The sequence below is a fragment of the Mrakia frigida genome, assembly GCF_051309035.1.
Source record: "Mrakia frigida strain ATCC 22029 unplaced genomic scaffold BDY24scaffold_38, whole genome shotgun sequence".
Taxonomy (NCBI): domain Eukaryota; kingdom Fungi; phylum Basidiomycota; class Tremellomycetes; order Cystofilobasidiales; family Mrakiaceae; genus Mrakia; species Mrakia frigida.
The window spans coordinates 75,589-93,742 of record NW_027481243.1 but is presented as its reverse complement, the minus strand read 5'-3'; the positions used below and the strand labels follow the sequence as shown (position 1 = coordinate 93,742).

The following is an 18,154-nucleotide window of genomic DNA, read 5'->3' as shown; positions in this document are numbered from 1 at the left end:
CTAGAGAGAAGGGCGATAGGGATCAAGAGAAGGGTGATGTCGAAATCTTGCTCCTCTTGCGAGAACGAAGGATGGTCGAGCTGACGTCCATCTCCTTCCTTCCTTCCCTTTCCTTCTTTCCTTTCCTCCATCGAACAGCCGCTCAACATCCCATCATCGAGCCCACTCCCCATCCGGATCATCCCATCGTCGTCGAACTCGAACTCCCTCCCCAACTCGTGGAGGTGCTCCTCGTTCGTACCCTCCCAGAGGAGGCTACTCGGCAGCTCCCAGTCGAGGAGGAGGAGGAGGAGCTGGAGGTCGAGGAGATTACAGAGGTGGAAGCGACGGCTACCGAGGTCGAGGAGGAGCAGGAGGGAACAGAGGAGGACGAGGAGACTACAACTACCATCCCAACGCTCGCCCTTACAACAACCAGTACCCAGTCAGCGATCCGTCCCAACGAAACAACTCGAATGCTCCTCCTCCTCCACCACCACCACCCCCTCCAGCTCCCGTCGTCGTCGAGCCTCCGAAGCCTGAAATCATCGAGGAGATCCCTGACGAGGAGGAGTTGGATCCCGAGGAGGCTCTCGCTGCTAGAAGAAGGAAGAGGCAGGAGATTTTGGAGCGATTCCAGCAGGAGAATCAGTCGACGACGACGAGTGCGGCTGGAACGCCTGGACCTTCGGAGAGCGGTGGTTTGAGCGTGGCTGCCAATGAACGTGAGTGTCTATGTATCTGTTTATCTCTTCGATCAATTCCAAGCTGACTCGAGCTTCTCTTCGTTCTCTGCAGCCATCTCTCGAGGCATCTCTCCCGCCGCTCCTTCTCCTTCTGCGTCGTTCTCTCTCGCGAAAGAAGACGAGTCCTCGGTTCCTCAAGACTCCTCCTCCTCCCAGGCCTTCCAGTCCGCTCCCAACGCCAACGACGAGGTCTCAGCAGCAGACTACGACCCTTCAGCAGATCGACAGGCCGAGGAGATTCGTCGACATCAGAACGAGACGGAGAGGCAGGACGCGACGGTTTCGGTCCCAGCAGTGGAGGTCGTTCAGCCTAAGGTCGAAGAGGTGGAGGAGGAAGAGGACGATGACGACGACGATATGTTCTCAGACGTCGTGAAGGTCAAGAAGGTCAAACCAATCGCTGCAAACGGAGCTCTCGCGGTTCCCGTAAGTCCTCCGTCACTTCCCTTCGAGTTCTTTCTTCTCCTCGTCCGATCTCGAGTCTGACTTCCCCTTTCTTCCTCTACCATCAGGTTGCTCGAATCGCTCCCATCGCTGCTACCTCGGCCGCTACTCTCTCCGACAACTGGGACGACTCGGACGGATACTATCGAATCACGCCTGGGGAGGTCATCGACGACGGACGCTACCAGATCTACACTACGCTCGGAAAGGGAATGTTCTCGGCTGTCGTCAAGGCTCGAGTGCTCAAGGGAAGTCCAACGGAGCCAGAGGGAATCGACGTCGCCATCAAGATCATCAGGAGTCAGGAGTCGATGTGAGTCTGCTTTCCTTTGCTCGACATCTGCTCGTTTCTTCAATGCTGACCCTCTCTCTCTCCTCTTCGATCAACTCTCTCAGGTACAAGGCTGGACTCAAGGAGATTCAGATCCTCAACAAGCTTCGAGCAGCTGATCCGGACGACAAGAAGCATCTCGTTCGACTCGAAAGGACGTTCGAGCATCGAGGTCATCTCTGCATGGTCTTCGAGAACCTCAGGTGAGCTTCTTCTTCTTCTCAACCTTCCTCTCCTTCGATGAGACGTCTCGCTGATCGTTTCTCTTCTTCGCTTCCCATTCCCAGTATGAACCTTCGAGACGTCATCAAGCGATTCGGAAAGGACGTCGGTCTCAACATCCAAGCCGTTCGAGCCTACGCCCACCAAATGTTCCTCGCTCTCTCGCTGATGCAGAAGTGCAGGATCATGCACGCTGATATCAAGCCCGACAACATCCTCGTACGTTCATCTCTCCTCTGGGCGCTTCGACGAGAGCCGAGGTCGAGAAAGTCGCCGCTGACCTTTCTTCTTCTTCCCTCCCTTTCCGTAGGTCACCGAGAACAAGTCCTTCCTCAAGATCTGCGATCTCGGATCTGCTTCGGACGAATCAGAGAACGAAATCACTCCTTACCTCGTCTCGAGGTTCTATCGAGCTCCCGAAATCAGTGAGTCGCACCTCCTTCCGTTCCCTTCTTCCCTCTCTCTCTCTCTCGTCTTTCTCGAGCTGACCTTCGCTTCTCCCCAGTCCTCGGTCTTCCCTACGACTGCTCTCTCGACATCTGGTCCATCGGCTGCACCCTCTTCGAACTCTACACCGGCAAGATCCTCTTCCCCGGACGGACGAACAACCAGATGCTCCTTCACCACATGGAGCTCAAGGGCAAGTTCAACCACCGAATCATCAAGAAGAGTCAGTTCGGGGAGATGCACTTTGACGAGACGATGAACTTCATCAGTGTTGAAGTCGACAAGATTACTGGACAGGTTCGTTGCTTCCTCTCTCTCTCGTGTCCTCGTCGGACGGTCGCGTCGTCGCAGGACGTCTCCCTTCTTCTTTCGCTCCCGTCGTCTGACCAAACCCTTCTTCCTCCCTTCCCGCTCTCGTACGAAACAGAACACCAGCAAGACCCTCTCCTCGTTCAAAGCCCGAGATCTCAAGGCTCGACTGCTTCCGTCCGCCAACGCTCAACACAAGATGAAGGTCGACGAGCTCAAGATGCTTCTCGGCTTCGTGGATCTGCTCGACAAGTGTTTGATGCTGGACTCGTCCAAGCGGATCACGCCTAGGGAGGCTCTCATGCATCCCTTCATTCGAGGAGGCTGAGCTCGGACGGGGTTTCGCTCTTGAAACGAAGGGAGAGTTGGCGTCGTCGTCGGTTCCGATCGCTTGATTGATTGATTGATTGATACTTCTCTAGAAACCTTGATATAACGTTGTTTGTAGATTGCTTGGTAGCCGATTTGTCCGCTGGAATCTTGAGCTGGTATCAATTGATACAAGGCCAGGAAGCTGAACTCTTTGAGAGGAACCTTCAAGGTGAGCTCGCTCCTCCTCCCTCCCTCCCTCTCTCTTCCTCCTCTGCCCCCTTGCTCCTTTTCCTCACCCTTGACTCTGTTTATTTCTTCTCAGGTCTCTCGCTCCATCTCTACTCTGTCAAGAAAATCTTCTATTCTCTCTCGCTGTGCTCCCAAAAAGTGATCGTGAGAATAAACTCGTTCAGGAAAGGGTCGCTTTCATCTCTGTCAGGTCCTTCCCTGACTGCCACTCTCCCTCGCCCTCGACATCTTCTTTTCTTTTCTCTCTTCTGTTCCCTGGCTTCCTCTCTCTCTCTTAACGCTCACTCACTCTCTCTACTCACACTCTCTTGTTCTTCTCCCTCTCTCGCCCTCCCGTCCTCAACCCCTCTCCTCCTCCTCGTCGTCGTCTCTCCCTCTCTCTCTCCTCCCCGCCCTGCTTGGCCACGAGTGAGTCTCAGCTGCTCTTTCTCTCAGTCCATCCGTCCCTCAGTCTGGAAACTGACCCCACCTCTCTCTCGCTCGTTCATGTTCTTCTTCAACCGCTTCTCGCCACCTCCTCCCTCCTCGCCTTCACCTCCTCCTCCTCTCTTCTTCCTCCTCCTCTCTTCTTCCCTCTCCTCTTCTTCTGGTCCTTGTTCTCCAGTGCCTTCCGTTCAGATTGACTGTAGCGAACGACTCAACGTCGTCCCGCTCTCGTTCACTCCAAACCGATCCAACCCAACCACCTCCACCGACGCCTTCACCACTCCCTCCTCCTCCTCCTCCCATCCATCCTCCTCCTCCTCTCTACCTCCTCCTCCTCCTCCTCCCTACCACCCTCACGACCATCAAGCAGCTCTCCTCCTCTCGCCTCAAACCCCAGAACAACGCCTTCACGACCGACTCCACCACCAACCTCCTCCTCCTACTCCTGTCCTCGAAACCTATCGACTCGTCGCTCCAGATTACACTCCTTCAGGAGCAGCATCCAAGTCGACGAGGATCTCGACACCAAAGATACAGAAGAGCTTCCAGTGCGTCGGGTACGGACTTTGTGCGATGACTTTCATGAGGTCCGAACATCTCGCTAGGCATGTTAGGTGAGTAACAAAGCTTTCTTTTTTCGTCAGTTCTCAGGGATGGTCGAGGGGAGGAAACGAAGGGAGGGAGGGAGGGAGGGAGGGAAGGAGATGGGATCGAAACGGACGAGAGAAAAAGGGGACGCGCATACACTCGTGCGAGCTTCATCGCTGACTCCTCTCCTCTCTCCCCTTTCTTTCCCTTTTCTTTTTTCTTTCTCTCTCTCTCGCTCCTACAGGAAGCACACGGGCGAGAAACCTTTCGTCTGCCACTGCACCCGATCCTTCTCTCGCATCGACAACCTCCGTCAGCACTGCGCCGCCATCCACCCGGACTCGCTCGCTCGCAACGAACAAACGATCAAGGCTCTCCTCCCCGTTCACGCTACCCTCGCTCAGCAAGCAGGACGAGATCATCGACTCTCCAAGAAGGGGAAGATCGTTTGGCACTCGTCTCCTCCCGACGCTCCTCCTCTTCCTCCTCGACGACGACGAGCGTCCAACAAGCTCGCTCCCATCGGAGAGCGACAGGAGATGGACGTCGACGCTCACCTTCTCTCGCCGCCTGAGAACGGTCGTTACTCGTTCACGGGAGGGAGGTTCGAGATCCCTCAGCTCGAGCCGAGAGAAGGAGGAGGAGGTCAGGGTCGGAACGCTGGGTTGAGGATGAGTTGGAACGGGGAGGACGACCACCCTCCTCCCGAGGGGTTGGGTTTGGTCAAGAGGGAGCCCGTCGAGCCGTCGTTGGCTTCTTTGGCTGGGATCAGGGAGGAGGAGGAGGAACGACACCAGCGATCGGATCTCGAGAGCGAGCAGGAGGAGGAAGAATCGCCTCAGAAGCTCTATCGTCGAGGATCGGACAGCAACGTCGTCTTTGGAAACTCGGCGATGGTTCCTCACGCTCACCACCTTTCCTCCTCGTCCACCACCTCCTCGTCCGCTTCCTCTTCGCACAACCACCTCCACTACCAGCACATCCCTCCTCCTCTCACCTTCTTCCCTTCGAACTCCAACTTCTCCCCTCGAAACCTTCATTCCACCTCGGAGGCTGCTTCCCAGTTCGGAGCTTCGGCTTCCTCGTCCTTGACTTCGACGTCGTCGTCGTCGTCGCACTTCCCATCCTCCTCTACTGGAACCACGAAGAGCGGTCACTTCCCTTCCTCCGCCGCCAGCACCCACGCGTCTTCCTCGTCGTCGGCGGCGGCTCTCGCTCCAACCTTCGGACTCAGCCCTCTCCTCGACGTCGACTCTCGATCTTCCTCCCGAGGAGCGAGTATCGACCTCTCGCACCCTCTTCCCCGGGGAGCAGCAGTCTCGACCTCGTCCTACCAACTGCACCAGCACCCTTCGTTCGGTCCCTCGTCCACCCTCCCTTCCCACCTCAGCCAGAGCGTCGGTTCGGGGAAGACCGAGCATCAGTCGACCTATCCAGCTCACTCGTTGGGAGGAGGAGAGGGACTCGTTCGACACCACGTCGACGACGACCACGACGCGTCGAGGAACAGGAACAGGAACGATCAGCACCGACAGGAGTACGGTCGAGAGATCGCCATCTCTGGGTCCCATCACCACCACGTTCGACAGGAGCAGATCCACAAAAACGGAGGAGTCGTTCGTCCTGGGGAGGGACCTCTCGGAGCGTCGTTGAACGGGAACGGGAACGAGGACGAGGACGGCGCCGCGTCTCGACCTCCTTCTCCTCCCTCGTTGCTTTGGGGACTCCCTCAGCTCCACCCGAAGAAGCGAAGACTCGCTAGTCTCAACCAGCAGGGAAGAGGAAGAGCTCAGGTCGATTCATCGCCCGAGTCGAGGTCGTCGGGAGGGTCGGTTTACTCGGGAGGAAGACAGGACGCGCCGAAGTCGATTCAGAGGAGGCAGTCGCTTCCTTACACCTATTCCTCCTCGGAGCATCAGCAACACGCGTCGTCGTCGTCGTCCTACACCTTCGGAGGAGGAGGAGGAGGCCAGCACCATCGATCGTCCCCTCCTCACGGTTACCACGCCCACACCCACGCTCAGCACCCAAGACTCCCTTCCTACCGCTCGAACACGTTCGTTCCTCGATTCGAAAGTCACCACCAGCAACAGCAACAGCAACAGCAGCAGCATCCTCACCACAATCCTCCTCCTTCTCCCGCTCACCATCACCCTCGAGGCTTCCCCTCCACTCCCGCCCGCTACGTCCCCCTCCCTACCACACGCAACGCCACCATCCCGGACTCCTCCTCCTCGTCCCCCTTCTCATACCACGCTCCTTCGTCCCACGAGATCTATCAACGCTACGAAGGACGAGGAGGAGCAAACAAGTTTGCGAGACCGCTCCCGCTCGTTTCGCCTCCGCTTCACGTCGGACTCCTCTCGCCTCTCACCTGCGCGCCGGAGCTTCCACCTTCTCACCACGACGAGCTCCCTCAGGAACCATCCGAAGAGTCGTCGTCCCTGCTCTTCGGAGAACGAGGAACTCCCAGTCACCTTCGTTCGGACTCCCTTCATCGCTCCCCTTCGCCAGCCAACCTCGAAGTCCACCTCTCCCTCGCGTCGCCGTTCGAACAGGACAAGAGAGTGAGGATCTACTCGGGTCCCAACGTCACCACTCAGGTCAGCAACCTCGCTTCCCTCCCTCTCACGTCCGAAGGATCAGGTCAGAGCAGCACCACGAGCTCCCTCAGCTTCACGGGGACGAGGAGGAGGTCGCTGGCGCTGTCGGTTTCGCATCTGATAGGACCGAGTGGAGAGCAGAGGAGTGGGAGTAGGCAGTCGACGAGTGTGGGGGTGATGGGGTTGGTTGGGGAGGATGAAAGGGCCGGGACGGGAGGAGGAGGGTTGGTTTATGCGTAGGCGCAGGGGAGAGCGGGTTCGCAGTAGTAGGGTTGTAGGGTTCGTTTGTTTTTTGCTTCTGGCTTTTGTTTCGCTTCGTTTGTTTCGTTTCGTTGTGGTCTTCCGTTCTCAGGTTCTCGTTTCTCAGGTTTCTCGTTTCGGACTTCGTTTGCCTCCCTCTATCCCCATCACCATCCCATCCCATCGTCTTAGGCTCCATCCTCATCTACCCCCTACTCTACCACCCACCATCACTCGCCGCTCTCTCGTTTTCCTTTCCTTTCCTTTCGTTTTGCACTCGTTAGTTCTTTCGTTTCTCCGTCGCGTCTCTTCCAGCATTTTGTTTCTTTTCTTCCTTCCTTCTCCCTCTCGGCCCTAGTCTACCACAGCCATCCAGCCAGCTATCCGACCTCTTGCTTTAATCTCCTCTCTCCTTCGTTTCGTTCGTCGCTTTTTCGCTTGGCACCTTGTCCTTCCTTTCCCTCGTTTTTTTCACTCGGTTCGGTTTCGGTTCGTTTTCAACACCCAGGTTGTCTTCTTTGTACTAGTCGTCAGTCTTGCAACTTCTGTTTTTCTTTTCGTACACATTCCTTTTGGGCGTCGCTTCGCTTTTTTTTTAAATCATGGAACTGCCTGGGTTAACGGAAGGGAGAGGACAAGAGGGAGAGAGAGCGGGAGCGGGAAGGAGACTACGCGTCTTGCGAGAAGAAGAGAAGAAGGGAAGGTATATAGAGAGGGTCATTAAATGCATGTGGTAGGGATTAGTTAGGATGATTAGGTAGGTAGGCAGGCATTAGAGTAGATAGGTGGAGGAGATGTGAGAAAGAGATGAGATGGGAACGGGAGCAGGAGGCGACGAGGTCGACCCGACGGCTTCCCTCGCTCCTTTGTAGATTAGATTAGGACGATGTGCTGCTGAGAAAGAGAGATCTAAGAGGAGTGAAAGAAACTACTGCGCGACATCGACGAGTTGGAAGGCGATGGTCGCAAAGACCTCCCTGATGAAAACGAAGAGCGGGAAGACGTGTCAGAACGAGGGGATGAACACGAGAAAGAAGAGACAGAGGGGAGAAGACGCACTCTTCCATCTTTCCTTCGAACTCCTCCAGCCTGGTCGATCGAAGGGAGTATCGAATGGGCATGTCGTGGAACTGGGAAAGGTGCGAGAACGAGAGCGGGAGGACGAGAGGTCAGAGACGAAACGTGGTCGAGAAGGTGCAAGGGAAAACTCACGTAGGGAACCAAGCTCATGTTGACGGGTCCGATGGAGAGATCGAAGGTGTTGAGGTTGGCGAAGGTGGTGAAGAAGGCTGAGCGAAAAGGAAAACGAAAGGAGTCAGTCGCGTCGAAAGGAGGTTGAGAGAGAGAGAGAGAGAGGTGAGACGAAAGATCGGACGAACATGTGGCATAGACGCTGTAGATGGAGGACGAACTATCGAGTCAGATGGTGTAGTATGCAAGAGCAGGAGGAGAATCAGCGTCGGCACTCACACGTCGGGATGGAACTTAAAGTCCTTCCTGTTCTTTACGTTGACGAAGTGCTTCCTTCGCTGAGGAGTAGGGACCGACTTCTCGATGAAGACGAAGGAATTGTCCTACACACCGATCGAAAAGGTAAGGAAGTCAGAACTCGGACTCGAACGAGGGAAAGAAGATCGAACGCACCTCGACGGGATCTAGTCCAGGATCGGCAAATCTCCAAGCTCCCAACTGCTCGTCCAACTTCGTGCTGACTCCCACCTTCGTCGAAGGCTCCGGAGCTCTGAGATGATCAGCCGTCGTTACATCCTCAGGCCTGATAGGGATCACAGGAGCGGGACCTCCTCCGAGAGCGTTGAGCATCGAGCCGAAACCGAACGACGATCCTGAAGCCTTCTTCTCGGGGGTGGCCCTCTTCTCCGGCTTCGGAGTACTGGGTCGAGATGAAGCTGGAGACCCGCTGGCGAAGGAGGGACCGGTAGAGGAGGTGGGAGTGGAGGTTCCGAGGGATTGGCTGAGGGAGTCGGGAGAGTTGGTTCGAGGAATGACTCCTAGAGAGGCAGAGTGGACCAGTCCTGGACGGGTAGGGGAAGAAGGAGCTTCGACGAGGATGTGCGGAGCTTCATTGGTGAGGAAGGATTGGAGTTGGGGATCGGTCTGAGGGTAGCCCAAAAGGGAAAGGTCAGTTCGAGACGCGTCGAAAGCAGAGAAGGCGACGAGCTCGAAGGGAAACGGACCTTGAAGCCGAGGAACCTGAGCGAAAGAGAGGAGCATGAATCAGTCAGAGACACGTTCGGATGAAGAGCCAAAAGAACGAGGGGAAGCGAAGGTCTCACCTCCAGTAGCGAATGAGATGTCTCGAGCTGTGATGTTTCCCTCCGAGCTTCTCCACGGGAACGACGTCCTCTGACCCTGCCTCAACTTCAGGTTCCTTCTGCTTTCGCGCTCCAGCGTCTTCCAATTCGGTACGTCGCACTGGCGAAAAGGGTGTGAGCACGAGGATCATCAGCCTGCAGAGGAAAGACGAAGGGAAGACTCGAGATGCGCACGGATGACAACCGCGTCCTTCGCTCGAGATGGAGCTGGCCAGGCAGCGAGAGTATTCATGCAGGCACTGGTGAGGTAAGAAAGGATATATTCCAAGAGGTCAGCGAAGGATCATCGGAGGGAGGGACGAAAGGACGAAACTGACGCGTAAGGAGACCTGAGAAACGAGAGCGGGAGGAGGACGTCAGCTTGAGTTTTGAGGCAGAGATCGAGGGAAGAAATGGTACGAACATGATGTAGGGTCTTCCAGAAGGGGGAGTTTCTTCGTAGAAGGTAGCAGGATCGACCCTTGAGACGAGAAGAAGAGAGATGAGTGAGCGAATAACGGCGGACGAGCGGCTGGGGGAAGGAAGCTCACCAGGTCGCAACCTTCATCCCTGCGAGACATAAGAAGCAAGAGTGATCAGAGGTGAGCGGAAGGGCTTTAAAGGAGTGACTAGAGACTTACCAGCGTTGAAAGCAGTCCTCGGGAAGTCGACGAGATGGTCAAAGTCACTGAGATTGATCAATCCCCAAAGGGTTCGGAGGTCAGCTCCCTCTCTTCTTCTATTCCCTCCTGCTGTCTCTAAAGCATAGACTCACCTTCCAAATTGAATCTACAGCCCAGCGTACCCATCGAAGAAGGGAAATATCAGCTCAAAGCTTTCGGAGAGGAAGAGCGAGCGAATGAGAGAGAGCTGACCTCGTCCGCATCGTAGGGAGCTGCTCCCTCCCTCTCTTTGAAGCGTCCCTCGATCTGAATAGCGAATCTTCTCGATCGTCCAGCGAAGTATTCGGTACCCTGGTTGGGAGGAGCGCCATCTGAGGTGATTCTGCGAAGGACGATCGAGAGAAAGTGAGCTTTGGGTTGCTGGAGCTCACTTTCACTCTTTCCTCCTCCCTCCCTCCCTCCCTCCCTCCACGTCCCCAACTGTTCGCACGGGAAATCGCTGCTCACCCATCGAAATCCCTGATCCTAACGAGAACCCTTCCAACGAACTTGTCGCTGCAGAAGAAGCGAGCGTGAAAAAAAGGGGGAGCGAGCGTCAGCTTCCTCGATGATCTGGAGGAGGGTTGTTTAGCCTAACGTATCGATCTCGGTCGGACGAGCAGGATCGTTGACGTTCGCTATCTCTACGTCCACTCGATTCCCTCCAATGGTGACTCGTAGTCGCTTGCTCTTGACCATAGGTGCTGGCGTGGGTGTTGGTTCTTGTTCGGTGGTGGTGGATGGGGAGGAGGAAGAGTTCAGAGGGGTGGGAAGGGAGGAGGAAGTTGAGCTCGTCGCAGCGTCGGGCTCTCCCTCGACGGCAAAGATATAGGACGAGATGGCGGAAAACATCTTTGTTGTTGTTTTTCTGAAGGTTGTTTGTTGGTGTTGGTTAGGGAGAGTCGGAGTCGACGCGTCGAAAAAAACAAAGACAGCAGGATTTTTGCAGAGGAGAGAGAGAGTTTGGTTCGAGACGACTTCGGTTCTGTTCCAGTCTCTTCCTCTTCTCCTCCTTCCTCTGGAGACTGGCGCCGCTCGCTTGCAAAAATAGAGACGGTGATAGATCTAATACAACGATTGCGAGAAGCAGATGCACGTCCGAGAGTGATAAATCTACGCGTAGGTAGCAGAGAGACGGCCGACGATGTCTGCAAGAGGAAGAGACGCGAAGAGATCGTCAGTCCTTCTTTGCTCTGTTTTCCTCTTCAAGATGCAAGCGAGATGAGGAAGACTCACACTCTTCGGTAGTCACAGGTGGGTATTTAGGCTCTCCTCCCTCGGGGATACAGGTCGGGAGGCAGCTGATGACGGTTCCAGCGTTCTGCGACGAGGCGATGAGACGAAGCGAGCGACGAGAGATCAGTTTCTTGAAGCGAGACGGCTGCCAACGACGAGGGAGACGAGCTGTGACTCACAGGATTCGAGAAGAAGGCAATGCTTTGACGAGAAGGAGTAGCCATCTCGGTCTCTCCAGATCCATCAGCCTTCTCCATCTCTCGAAGAGGAGGTGCGACGACTCTGTGAAGAGTCGAGCGGAGGACGTTGTTGCTCCAGCGAGCTGTAGTGAATGAAGAGAGATGGTCAGGCCTGGAAGCTAGGTACGAAGGGAGAGAGTGAACTTACAGAGAAGGTCTCCTACGTTGACAACAATCGTTCCGGGGATCGGCGTGGCTCCATGATAGATCTTCGTGTCGGGATCCTGAACCTGCAATCCTCCGACGGAGTCTTGATGCAGGAGGGTAACAGTACCATAATCTGAAAATCCAAGCATAGGAAAGTCAGTAGAGAGATCTCGGGAACGAGAGGTTCAGACGCGTCTGATTCACGACTCACCAGAGTGGGCACCAGCTCGCGTTCCTCCTCCTTCGATAAGCTTCGCGGGTATCGAAGGGTAAGCGAGAAGTCGGAGGTTGTGGAACTTCTCATCACACTGTGTCGAAAAGAGCGAGAAACGAAGGTGGTCAGCGAGAGAGCGACGTCGAAGAAAGGGAAGACGGCGGCGGACTGACCTTGTCGTCGAAATAGCTCTCCTCGAGCTTCAATCCGAGAGCGATGGATCGCATGACCTCCAGCTGAAGCTTGTGGTTAAGGTCGAAGAACTTCAGGATCTGAGGCTTGTAGGTGTCAAGCTGAGGTTCCCACGAAGCAAAAGAGAAAGAAGACGCGCGTGAGCCCTTTTTATTCTTCAGCCCGTAAGGGCAGACTCACAACTCCAGCAGGAGGCCACTCGTTCTTCCACTTGGGAGCAACTCCTCCAGGATCCATCTCCCTCCCCACCTCCATAGACTCCTTGTAATCTGGGGCCTGAGCTCGCATCTTGAGGATCTCCTCTGGAACGAACGGAGGAATCGAACCGAGCTCAGTCAGTTTCGAGCTCACGCGTTGAGATGGTATGAGTGTAGGGTAAGATCTGCACTCACCAGGATCAGCTGACTGAGTGACACGTTCACGACCATGAGCGACCCATCCTCGGTTGGCTCGAGGATCTATCAGCCAACGAGCGAAAAGGGAGAAGGAAAGAGACGTCGAGGTCAGCTTCGACTTTCCTTCACGACTCTCCGAGCCCTTGAAGAGACCAACAGACTCACCCTTCCAGGCCAGAGGATCCTTAACCTCAAGAGGAAGCTCAAAGAACTTTGCAGACTGTGTGAGAAGAACCAGGGCGGGTGTGAGCTTATCTACAAAGGGGAAGGAGGAGGGGAGGAAGGGATTCCGAGCTCACCTCCTTGAAAGTCGCCTGGATCTCCTCCTCAGGAATCCCGTGGTTGCTGAGGTACTGCACAAGACGTCATCAGAGGTGCAATCAGCTCTCTGTCCTACGGCTTTCCCAACAAGGTATCGTCTCGCTCGCCTTGTCGTCGTATCGTTCCTTCCCTTCTCCGCCCTCCCTCCCTCTCAATCATACCCACGCGGTCTCCTCGAACTCACCATGAACCCCCTCTCCACCAGAGCATCAACCACCTGCTTAGCAGCATCCTCCTTTTCCGCCTGAGTCTTGCTGTTCAAGAATCGTCCGAAATCTACAACGGGGATGGTGAACTCGCCCAACGAGGTCGAGGTGATGGAGAAGGACCGTTTCGACGAGTTGAGGAAGAGGACGCCGCCGACCTTCGAGGAGGAGGAGGACCGTTTGGAAGAAAGAGAGAGAAGAGAGCGGGAGAGAAGACGGTTCGACATTGCGTTGATATCAAAGAGAGATGGAGGGGAGGGAAGGAGTTGGTTGGAGGTCAACTTGGACTTGAAGAGCACGGACGAAACTGACCCGAAGGAGTCGCCTTTGGTCCTTCGTCCACCTCCGCCGTTTTTTTCTCTTTGTTGTCTGATTTCGAGAACGATCGGGAAGGTTCTGGACCTCTGTTCCAAGGGGACACGAAAACCGGCGTCGGAGGAGGTGTTTTCTTCTCGCTCGTCGCTCCGACGCAAAGCTCAGGTCGGCGGCGTCGCGTCTCACCTCCCACTCATAGGTCTCTCAGCAAAACAGACTGTTCAGATAAATCCATAACGCCCAAAACACGATATCTATATTTCCTTAAGGAGAACCGGATCTACACATCCAACCCGAACAAACGAACGGCGTTTCCTCCCTTGACTCCAGCCTTGTCCTTCTCGTCCCAGCCCTCAGCACCCTCGATGGCCTCGAGGTTTTGGACGACGGACTCCCAAGGAAGATCCTTGACCTCTTCGGAGAGAGGGGGGAAGCTGTAGGAAGAAAAGAACGGGAGGAAAGAGGAGGAGACGCGTCAGTTCGGAGCTCGTCGCGACGGAAAAGAAGAGACCGAGGACTAACAAAGGATGATCGGTTCCCTGCGAAAGAAAGCATCACGAAGAAGATATGAAGGATTTCAGCATACATAGGACGAGGTTGGGGGGAAGAAGGGGACGAGGACGGCGACTCACAAACATCATCCTCTCGATTCCCTCCTTCGTAGCTCCAGTCTTCCTCTGAGCAACGACTCCTCGTCCAGACTTTCCCTCGTATTCGGCACTTCGACCAGCGACCTTTCCAACAAACTCGAGCTCTTCGGATCCGTAGGCGACGGCCTTGAGAGAAAAGGAAGCGGATGAGGTCAGCACGAGATCAAGAACGACGAGAAAACGAAAGGACGAGACTCACGTCGAACCAAAGCTTGGAAAGGTCTGTAAAGACGGTGAAAGAGCGATAGGTAAGTCGACATCTCTCTACTTCGTTTAAGTGCCAAAGACGAGAAGCTGTACTCACAGTAGCGAGGGTCGTGCTTCAGCCTGTTTTGTACGATCGGATCGTGCTCAACACACGACGCCAACCTCGAGCTGAGCTGACCGAGAGCTCCTCCCGAGTGAGCGAGAAGAATCTTGAGATCGGGGTGGCGGTCGAAGGCTCCAGAGAGGATGAGACGAGTGATGGCGAGGGTGGTTTCGAAGGGGAATCCAGTGGCGAGTTGCAGGACGTGTCCGTTCTCGACGTTGCTTCCATAGTTCATCTCTTCGTTTCCAATTCCGTCTGGAGGAGATGAAAGGAGAGGAGGGAGGGGAGAGAGATGGAGGGAGAAAGGAAGTCAGCGAGACGTGCGTGAACGAGAAGGAAAGAACGACGCGAAGGACGAGAGAGGAAGAAGAGACGAACAGTGGGGATGCCTGGAAAAAAGGAACACGAGGATCAGTTCCAGGATCTCTACCTCTCACCAAAGCTCTTCAAGAAAGGAAAAAACGCGTCCCGCCTAACTCACAAAAACGTAACCAAGCCCTCCCGAGCCAACGCCCCCCAAACCTCCTCCATCTCAGGATCGTCCAACCCACTTCCCATCCCTCGACTCCCCATGATCACACCCTTCATCTTATCCATCGCACCGAGCTCCTTGATCGTCTCGAGAACGCTCTTGACAGCCACTCCAGGGACCAAGGGGAGGAGACCAAGACCGAAGAGTCGGTTGTCGGTGAGAGGTTTGAAGGAGGTGGGTCGGAGAGCGTTGGTATCCGTAGGGAGAGGAGTGTTGATAGGATGAGCGCAGTAGTCTTGAAGATCGGAGTTGAGCTCGGAGGCTGCTTTGAGGGCTTCGGAGGGGGTGAGGAAGTCTGGAGGAAGCGAGGACGGAGGAGAGAGGCGTGTGAGCTTCGAGAGTTGGAGAAGGGAAAGCCTGAGGGCGGTTGAGTTGCCGGCAAGGCGTGAAGAAGGTGTAGAAGAGAGCTTACCGAGCCAAGGGTTGGCAGTAGAGACGAGAGAAACGTCTAGATAACATCAGAAGCAAGAACGAGGAAGAAACAAGAGAGAGAGGAAAAGGTCAGCTCGAGCTCATCTTGATCTCCTTCCCTCCTCCCTCTTTCGACTCACCGATCCCATGGGTGTTCATGAACCCGAGCTTCTCGCTCCTATCCCAATACTGAGGTCCAACCGGTCGTCCTCCAACAGCCGCACTCTCGTTGTCGAGAATCAAGAGTCGGTCGTCCGGTTTGCCATCTGGACCAGTGCGAGTAAGAATCCGAGGAGCGCTGGTTCGGTTTCGGAGGATTTTGGCGTATCCAGGGAGGTAGACATGGGAGTGAACGTCTACGAGAAGAGGTCGGAGGGACATGGTGGAGTGGAGAGGGTGACGGTTGGAGGGGGAGGGAGGGGAGATTGAAGCGGGGCTGAGCGAGAGGAAGGGAGGGTAGAAAGAGGAAGGGAGTTTGAGCTTGACGGAGCTCTTGTATCTTCCAGGGAGAGGAGAGGTGAGAAGGAGGAGAAGAGAGAAAGGAAGGTGGATGAGGGTTGAAGAGGAGAAAGGTGAAAGTGTAGATCAAACGAGGGAAGGAGGAGGACGAGAGCTCGCTTTTCGGAAAGCTCAACTCACCCGATTTCCGAAGAACCAAACGTGAAAAAAAGAGTCATCAAGGTCGTGAGATAGCAAAGAGAACTGTAGAGGGTCGTAAAGAATGCAAAGATGAAGGTACCCGAACGAGAAATGAAGGGCAAAAAGAACGGAAAAAAAAAAAACACGGATCGAGAACGCGTCCTCATGAGCTCCCAAACCCAGCTCCAAACGCAGACTCCTGCCCAAACCGCCTGAACTCCACCAACCGACACTGCACCCCTGGCTTCGCATCCTCGTCGTCTCCGTCTCCTCCGAGTTCTGAACTTTCCCGACGCGAATGAGACGACGAGGAGGAAGGAGGGAGAGGCGTCGAGGACGAAGAAGGAAGAGCGAGCCGGTACCATCCTCCAGAGTACGTGAGAGCGACGAGTTGATGCTCTACGGCCGACGCGGATGTGGAGGAAGGTGTTGTGGTCGATGCGCCTCGAGAGGGAGAGGAAGAGCTCGGCGTAGGAGTAAGAGTTCGGACTCCCTTGGATCCGAATTCGTGAGAGACGACTCGTTTCCGACGGTCCTCTTCGACGACCTTGCCTACCGAGGACCTCCTCGGGGAAGACGAGGACGAAGACGAGGACCGAGGAAGATGAGGAGGAGAGACGTTCTCCTTCCCGCTAGCGACTTCGATCCATCCGACGACGCACTTCTCCTCTCCTCCGTCGGACGACGCGTCGTGACTTCCGAGGGAGAGAGTTTCGGCGTGAGGGTTTCGAGAGGGAAGGCGATATTGAGCGTGCGACCATTCGGAAGAGAAGTATCGAGGGAGGGAGACGGGGAGGTAGGGTGAGATGAGGGAGAGAGCTGAAGGACGATTTCTACGAGAAAGCCAAACCGAAGAGAGGTCGTCAGTTCCAGCTTCTTCGTTTCGTCAAAACGAACCGAGAGACTCACTTGTCTACACCTTCTCCTTCCGACCCGGCTCCTTCTAAACTGAACACATGCACCGTCCCCTTGTCACTCCAAACACCCAATCTCCTGCCATCTCTCCGCCAGCCAACTCCCCAGATGATTGCCTTGTCTGACCCTCTTCTCAGCTCTCGCACGAGAGCTCCAGTCCGACCGTCCCAGATCCGAATGAGGGTTCCTCGCTCCGAAGAGGTAGATAGTACGATCCCAGATGGTGGGCAAGATAGGGAGGAAAGAGCGGTGGTGTGGGTGATGATGATAGTCGATTTGGGAGGAGGTGGTGGAGGGGAGGTGGGCTGAGGAGGCGATTGAAGAGGAGCCGAGGAGGAAGGAAGAGCTGAGGGACATGGGTGAAGGTGGAGAAGATGAACGTGGCCAGCTTGCCGACCTGGGATAGCGAGGAGGGTCGATCCTGGGGAAGTCGAGAGCGAGACGAGACCTAGGAATGAGGGAGAGGGAAGGCGCGACGGACGAAGAATGACGAGCTCGAGGTCAGCTCCCTCCTCTAAACCGGAAACGGAAGCAGCAAATCGAGCGATGAGACTGACCTCTAGAATTCTCACATGTCTCCCATTCTCCAACCCAAGTCATCCCGCCTCCGGATCCCGAACGTCTGATATCTTGCTCTCGAGCTCGTCCCTTCCCCTTCGGATCGAGCGGTTTCCCCGAAGCGAGAGCTTGCTCCCAGCCGTCTATGGAGAACAAGACGACTCTCCGACGAAAAGCGAGGGCGAGAGAGCCTCTCCGAGATGAGAGGCCCAGAATCTTCTCCCTACAGACCGACAAAGAGCCAACGAGAGAGAAGAGAGGTCAGCTCCGTCAGGAAGGCAACAAGGCCGAGCTCGCCCTCTCCTCCTCCCTCCTCCTCGCCCGCTTCCCAACGGTCTCTATACAACTCGAACGCCAAAGAGACGATCTGCATATATACAAGAAGATGATGATACTTACCTAAACTCGAGTTCCAGTACTGCTTTTCCCTTTCTATCGTCCCAAACGACCAGCTTGTTTGGAGGATACAGGGGGTTCGACCCTCCTCCGAGAAGGAAGACGAGCGACGTCCGATGGAGAAGCGAGGCATGCGATATAGATCCAGGAAGAGCTAGATCAATCAAAAACGCCAAAGAAGAGGAGATCGAGTCAGTTATTGATCTGTAGCGAGCTGAAGGAAACGAAGGAAGGAGGCGTGGAGGTGACCTCGCCCGGTTCGCCTTCCCTCTCGCCTCTTCTCTCTCTCCTGCCACCTCCCAGAGCCCCCTTTCAACCTGAGAGAGCTGAAACTCACCTCGTCTGGCCACGTTGGCTAACGGATATAGCTTCCAAACCTCGAAACCCTGATCTGTAGCGACCGCGAAGTGATCTCCGTCGTGATTGATGAGGATCGAGTTGAACGAAGGGACAGGGACAGACGAGACTGAATGACGAGCGAGATGCATATGCTCAGGCGAGTAAGGGGGGTATCCAGATAGTGTAGGAGAACGAGAAGAGGGTTTACGAGAAAAGAAAAGTGTTGAGCTGGGTGGTGGGTGAGGGAGGGAGGAGGAAGCTCGATTCAA

The 18,154-nt window shown here is 55.3% G+C and overlaps 6 protein-coding genes across 6 annotated transcripts; 2 read left to right on the top strand and 4 right to left on the bottom strand.

The window, feature by feature from the left end:
- Positions 1–698: 698 nt before the first annotated feature.
- Positions 699–2,806, top strand: BDY24DRAFT_344723 (PRP4 family serine/threonine-protein kinase; the record flags this gene model as incomplete). Its single annotated transcript, XM_076637566.1, has 7 exons — positions 699–1,112; positions 1,238–1,482; positions 1,566–1,703; positions 1,788–1,941; positions 2,033–2,147; positions 2,228–2,466; positions 2,597–2,806. 7 exons carry the CDS (start codon positions 699–701, stop codon positions 2,804–2,806), a joined length of 1,515 nt encoding a protein of 504 aa, XP_076493069.1.
- Positions 2,807–3,525: 719 nt separating this feature from the next.
- On the top strand, positions 3,526–4,496 carry BDY24DRAFT_344629 (C2H2-type zinc finger protein; the record flags this gene model as incomplete). Its single annotated transcript, XM_076637560.1, has 2 exons — positions 3,526–4,079; positions 4,298–4,496. Coding segments are annotated over 2 exons (753 nt in total), but the record flags the coding sequence as incomplete, so codon positions are not given.
- Positions 4,497–7,360: 2,864 nt separating this feature from the next.
- BDY24DRAFT_192307 (DUF1769 domain-containing protein) lies at positions 7,361–10,907 on the bottom strand. Its single transcript, XM_076636407.1, has 17 exons — positions 10,469–10,907; positions 10,339–10,386; positions 10,084–10,213; positions 9,984–9,997; positions 9,850–9,896; positions 9,760–9,778; positions 9,633–9,689; positions 9,547–9,558; positions 9,404–9,468; positions 9,191–9,308; positions 9,092–9,107; positions 8,541–9,011; positions 8,367–8,470; positions 8,276–8,289; positions 8,109–8,185; positions 7,956–8,026; positions 7,361–7,873 (listed from the first exon to the last, which is right to left on the bottom strand). Exons 1-17 carry the CDS (start codon positions 10,720–10,722, stop codon positions 7,825–7,827), a joined length of 1,566 nt encoding a protein of 521 aa, XP_076493067.1. The 5' UTR covers positions 10,723–10,907; the 3' UTR covers positions 7,361–7,824.
- A 13-nt stretch (positions 10,908–10,920) lies between these two features.
- On the bottom strand, positions 10,921–13,138 carry BDY24DRAFT_401411 (isopenicillin N synthase family dioxygenase). The gene is made up of 11 exons (XM_076642094.1): positions 12,799–13,138; positions 12,593–12,646; positions 12,459–12,513; positions 12,291–12,356; positions 12,079–12,200; positions 11,880–11,999; positions 11,704–11,800; positions 11,494–11,625; positions 11,286–11,428; positions 11,107–11,191; positions 10,921–11,018 (listed from the first exon to the last, which is right to left on the bottom strand). Exons 1-11 carry the CDS (start codon positions 13,045–13,047, stop codon positions 10,984–10,986), a joined length of 1,158 nt encoding a protein of 385 aa, XP_076493066.1. The 5' UTR covers positions 13,048–13,138; the 3' UTR covers positions 10,921–10,983.
- Positions 13,139–13,294: 156 nt separating this feature from the next.
- BDY24DRAFT_401407 (amidohydrolase family protein) lies at positions 13,295–15,718 on the bottom strand. Its single transcript, XM_076642093.1, has 9 exons — positions 15,179–15,718; positions 15,040–15,075; positions 14,577–14,922; positions 14,474–14,484; positions 14,090–14,350; positions 13,985–14,007; positions 13,768–13,911; positions 13,658–13,674; positions 13,295–13,569 (listed from the first exon to the last, which is right to left on the bottom strand). Exons 1-9 carry the CDS (start codon positions 15,417–15,419, stop codon positions 13,416–13,418), a joined length of 1,233 nt encoding a protein of 410 aa, XP_076493065.1. The 5' UTR covers positions 15,420–15,718; the 3' UTR covers positions 13,295–13,415.
- Positions 15,719–18,129, bottom strand: BDY24DRAFT_401404 (WD40-repeat-containing domain protein). The gene is made up of 5 exons (XM_076642092.1): positions 17,884–18,129; positions 17,550–17,700; positions 17,150–17,373; positions 16,587–17,040; positions 15,719–16,510 (listed from the first exon to the last, which is right to left on the bottom strand). The coding sequence occupies exons 1-5, from the start codon at positions 18,032–18,034 to the stop codon at positions 15,841–15,843; spliced, it is 1,650 nt and encodes a 549-aa protein (XP_076493064.1). The 5' UTR covers positions 18,035–18,129; the 3' UTR covers positions 15,719–15,840.
- Positions 18,130–18,154: the final 25 nt, after the last annotated feature.

Coding starts and splice junctions, on each gene's coding strand:
- BDY24DRAFT_192307 (XM_076636407.1), bottom strand. CDS start 10,722: ATGTTTTCCGCCATCTCGTCCTATATCTTTGCCGTCGAGGGAGAGCCC. Junction 10,214..10,338: donor AGGATCAGGGATTTCGATGG/GTGAGCAGCGAT, acceptor CGTCCTTCGCAG/AATCACCTCAGATGGCGCTC. Junction 9,309..9,403: donor GAAGGACGCGGTTGTCATCC/GTGCGCATCTCG, acceptor CCGAATTGGAAG/ACGCTGGAGCGCGAAAGCAG.
- BDY24DRAFT_401407 (XM_076642093.1), bottom strand. CDS start 15,419: ATGTCCCTCCGACCTCTTCTCGTAGACGTTCACTCCCATGTCTACCTC. Junction 15,076..15,178: donor CATGAACACCCATGGGATCG/GTGAGTCGAAAG, acceptor GATGTTATCTAG/ACGTTTCTCTCGTCTCTACT. Junction 14,923..15,039: donor TACTGCCAACCCTTGGCTCG/GTAAGCTCTCTT, acceptor CGCTTCCTCCAG/ACTTCCTCACCCCCTCCGAA.
- BDY24DRAFT_401404 (XM_076642092.1), bottom strand. CDS start 18,034: ATGCATCTCGCTCGTCATTCAGTCTCGTCTGTCCCTGTCCCTTCGTTC. Junction 17,701..17,883: donor AGCCAACGTGGCCAGACGAG/GTGAGTTTCAGC, acceptor TGATTGATCTAG/CTCTTCCTGGATCTATATCG. Junction 16,511..16,586: donor GAAGGAGAAGGTGTAGACAA/GTGAGTCTCTCG, acceptor GCTTTCTCGTAG/AAATCGTCCTTCAGCTCTCT.
- BDY24DRAFT_401411 (XM_076642094.1), bottom strand. CDS start 13,047: ATGTCGAACCGTCTTCTCTCCCGCTCTCTTCTCTCTCTTTCTTCCAAA. Junction 11,429..11,493: donor CAACGTAGGAGACCTTCTCT/GTAAGTTCACTC, acceptor CATTCACTACAG/CTCGCTGGAGCAACAACGTC. Junction 11,019..11,106: donor ACCTGTGACTACCGAAGAGT/GTGAGTCTTCCT, acceptor TTCCTCTTGCAG/ACATCGTCGGCCGTCTCTCT.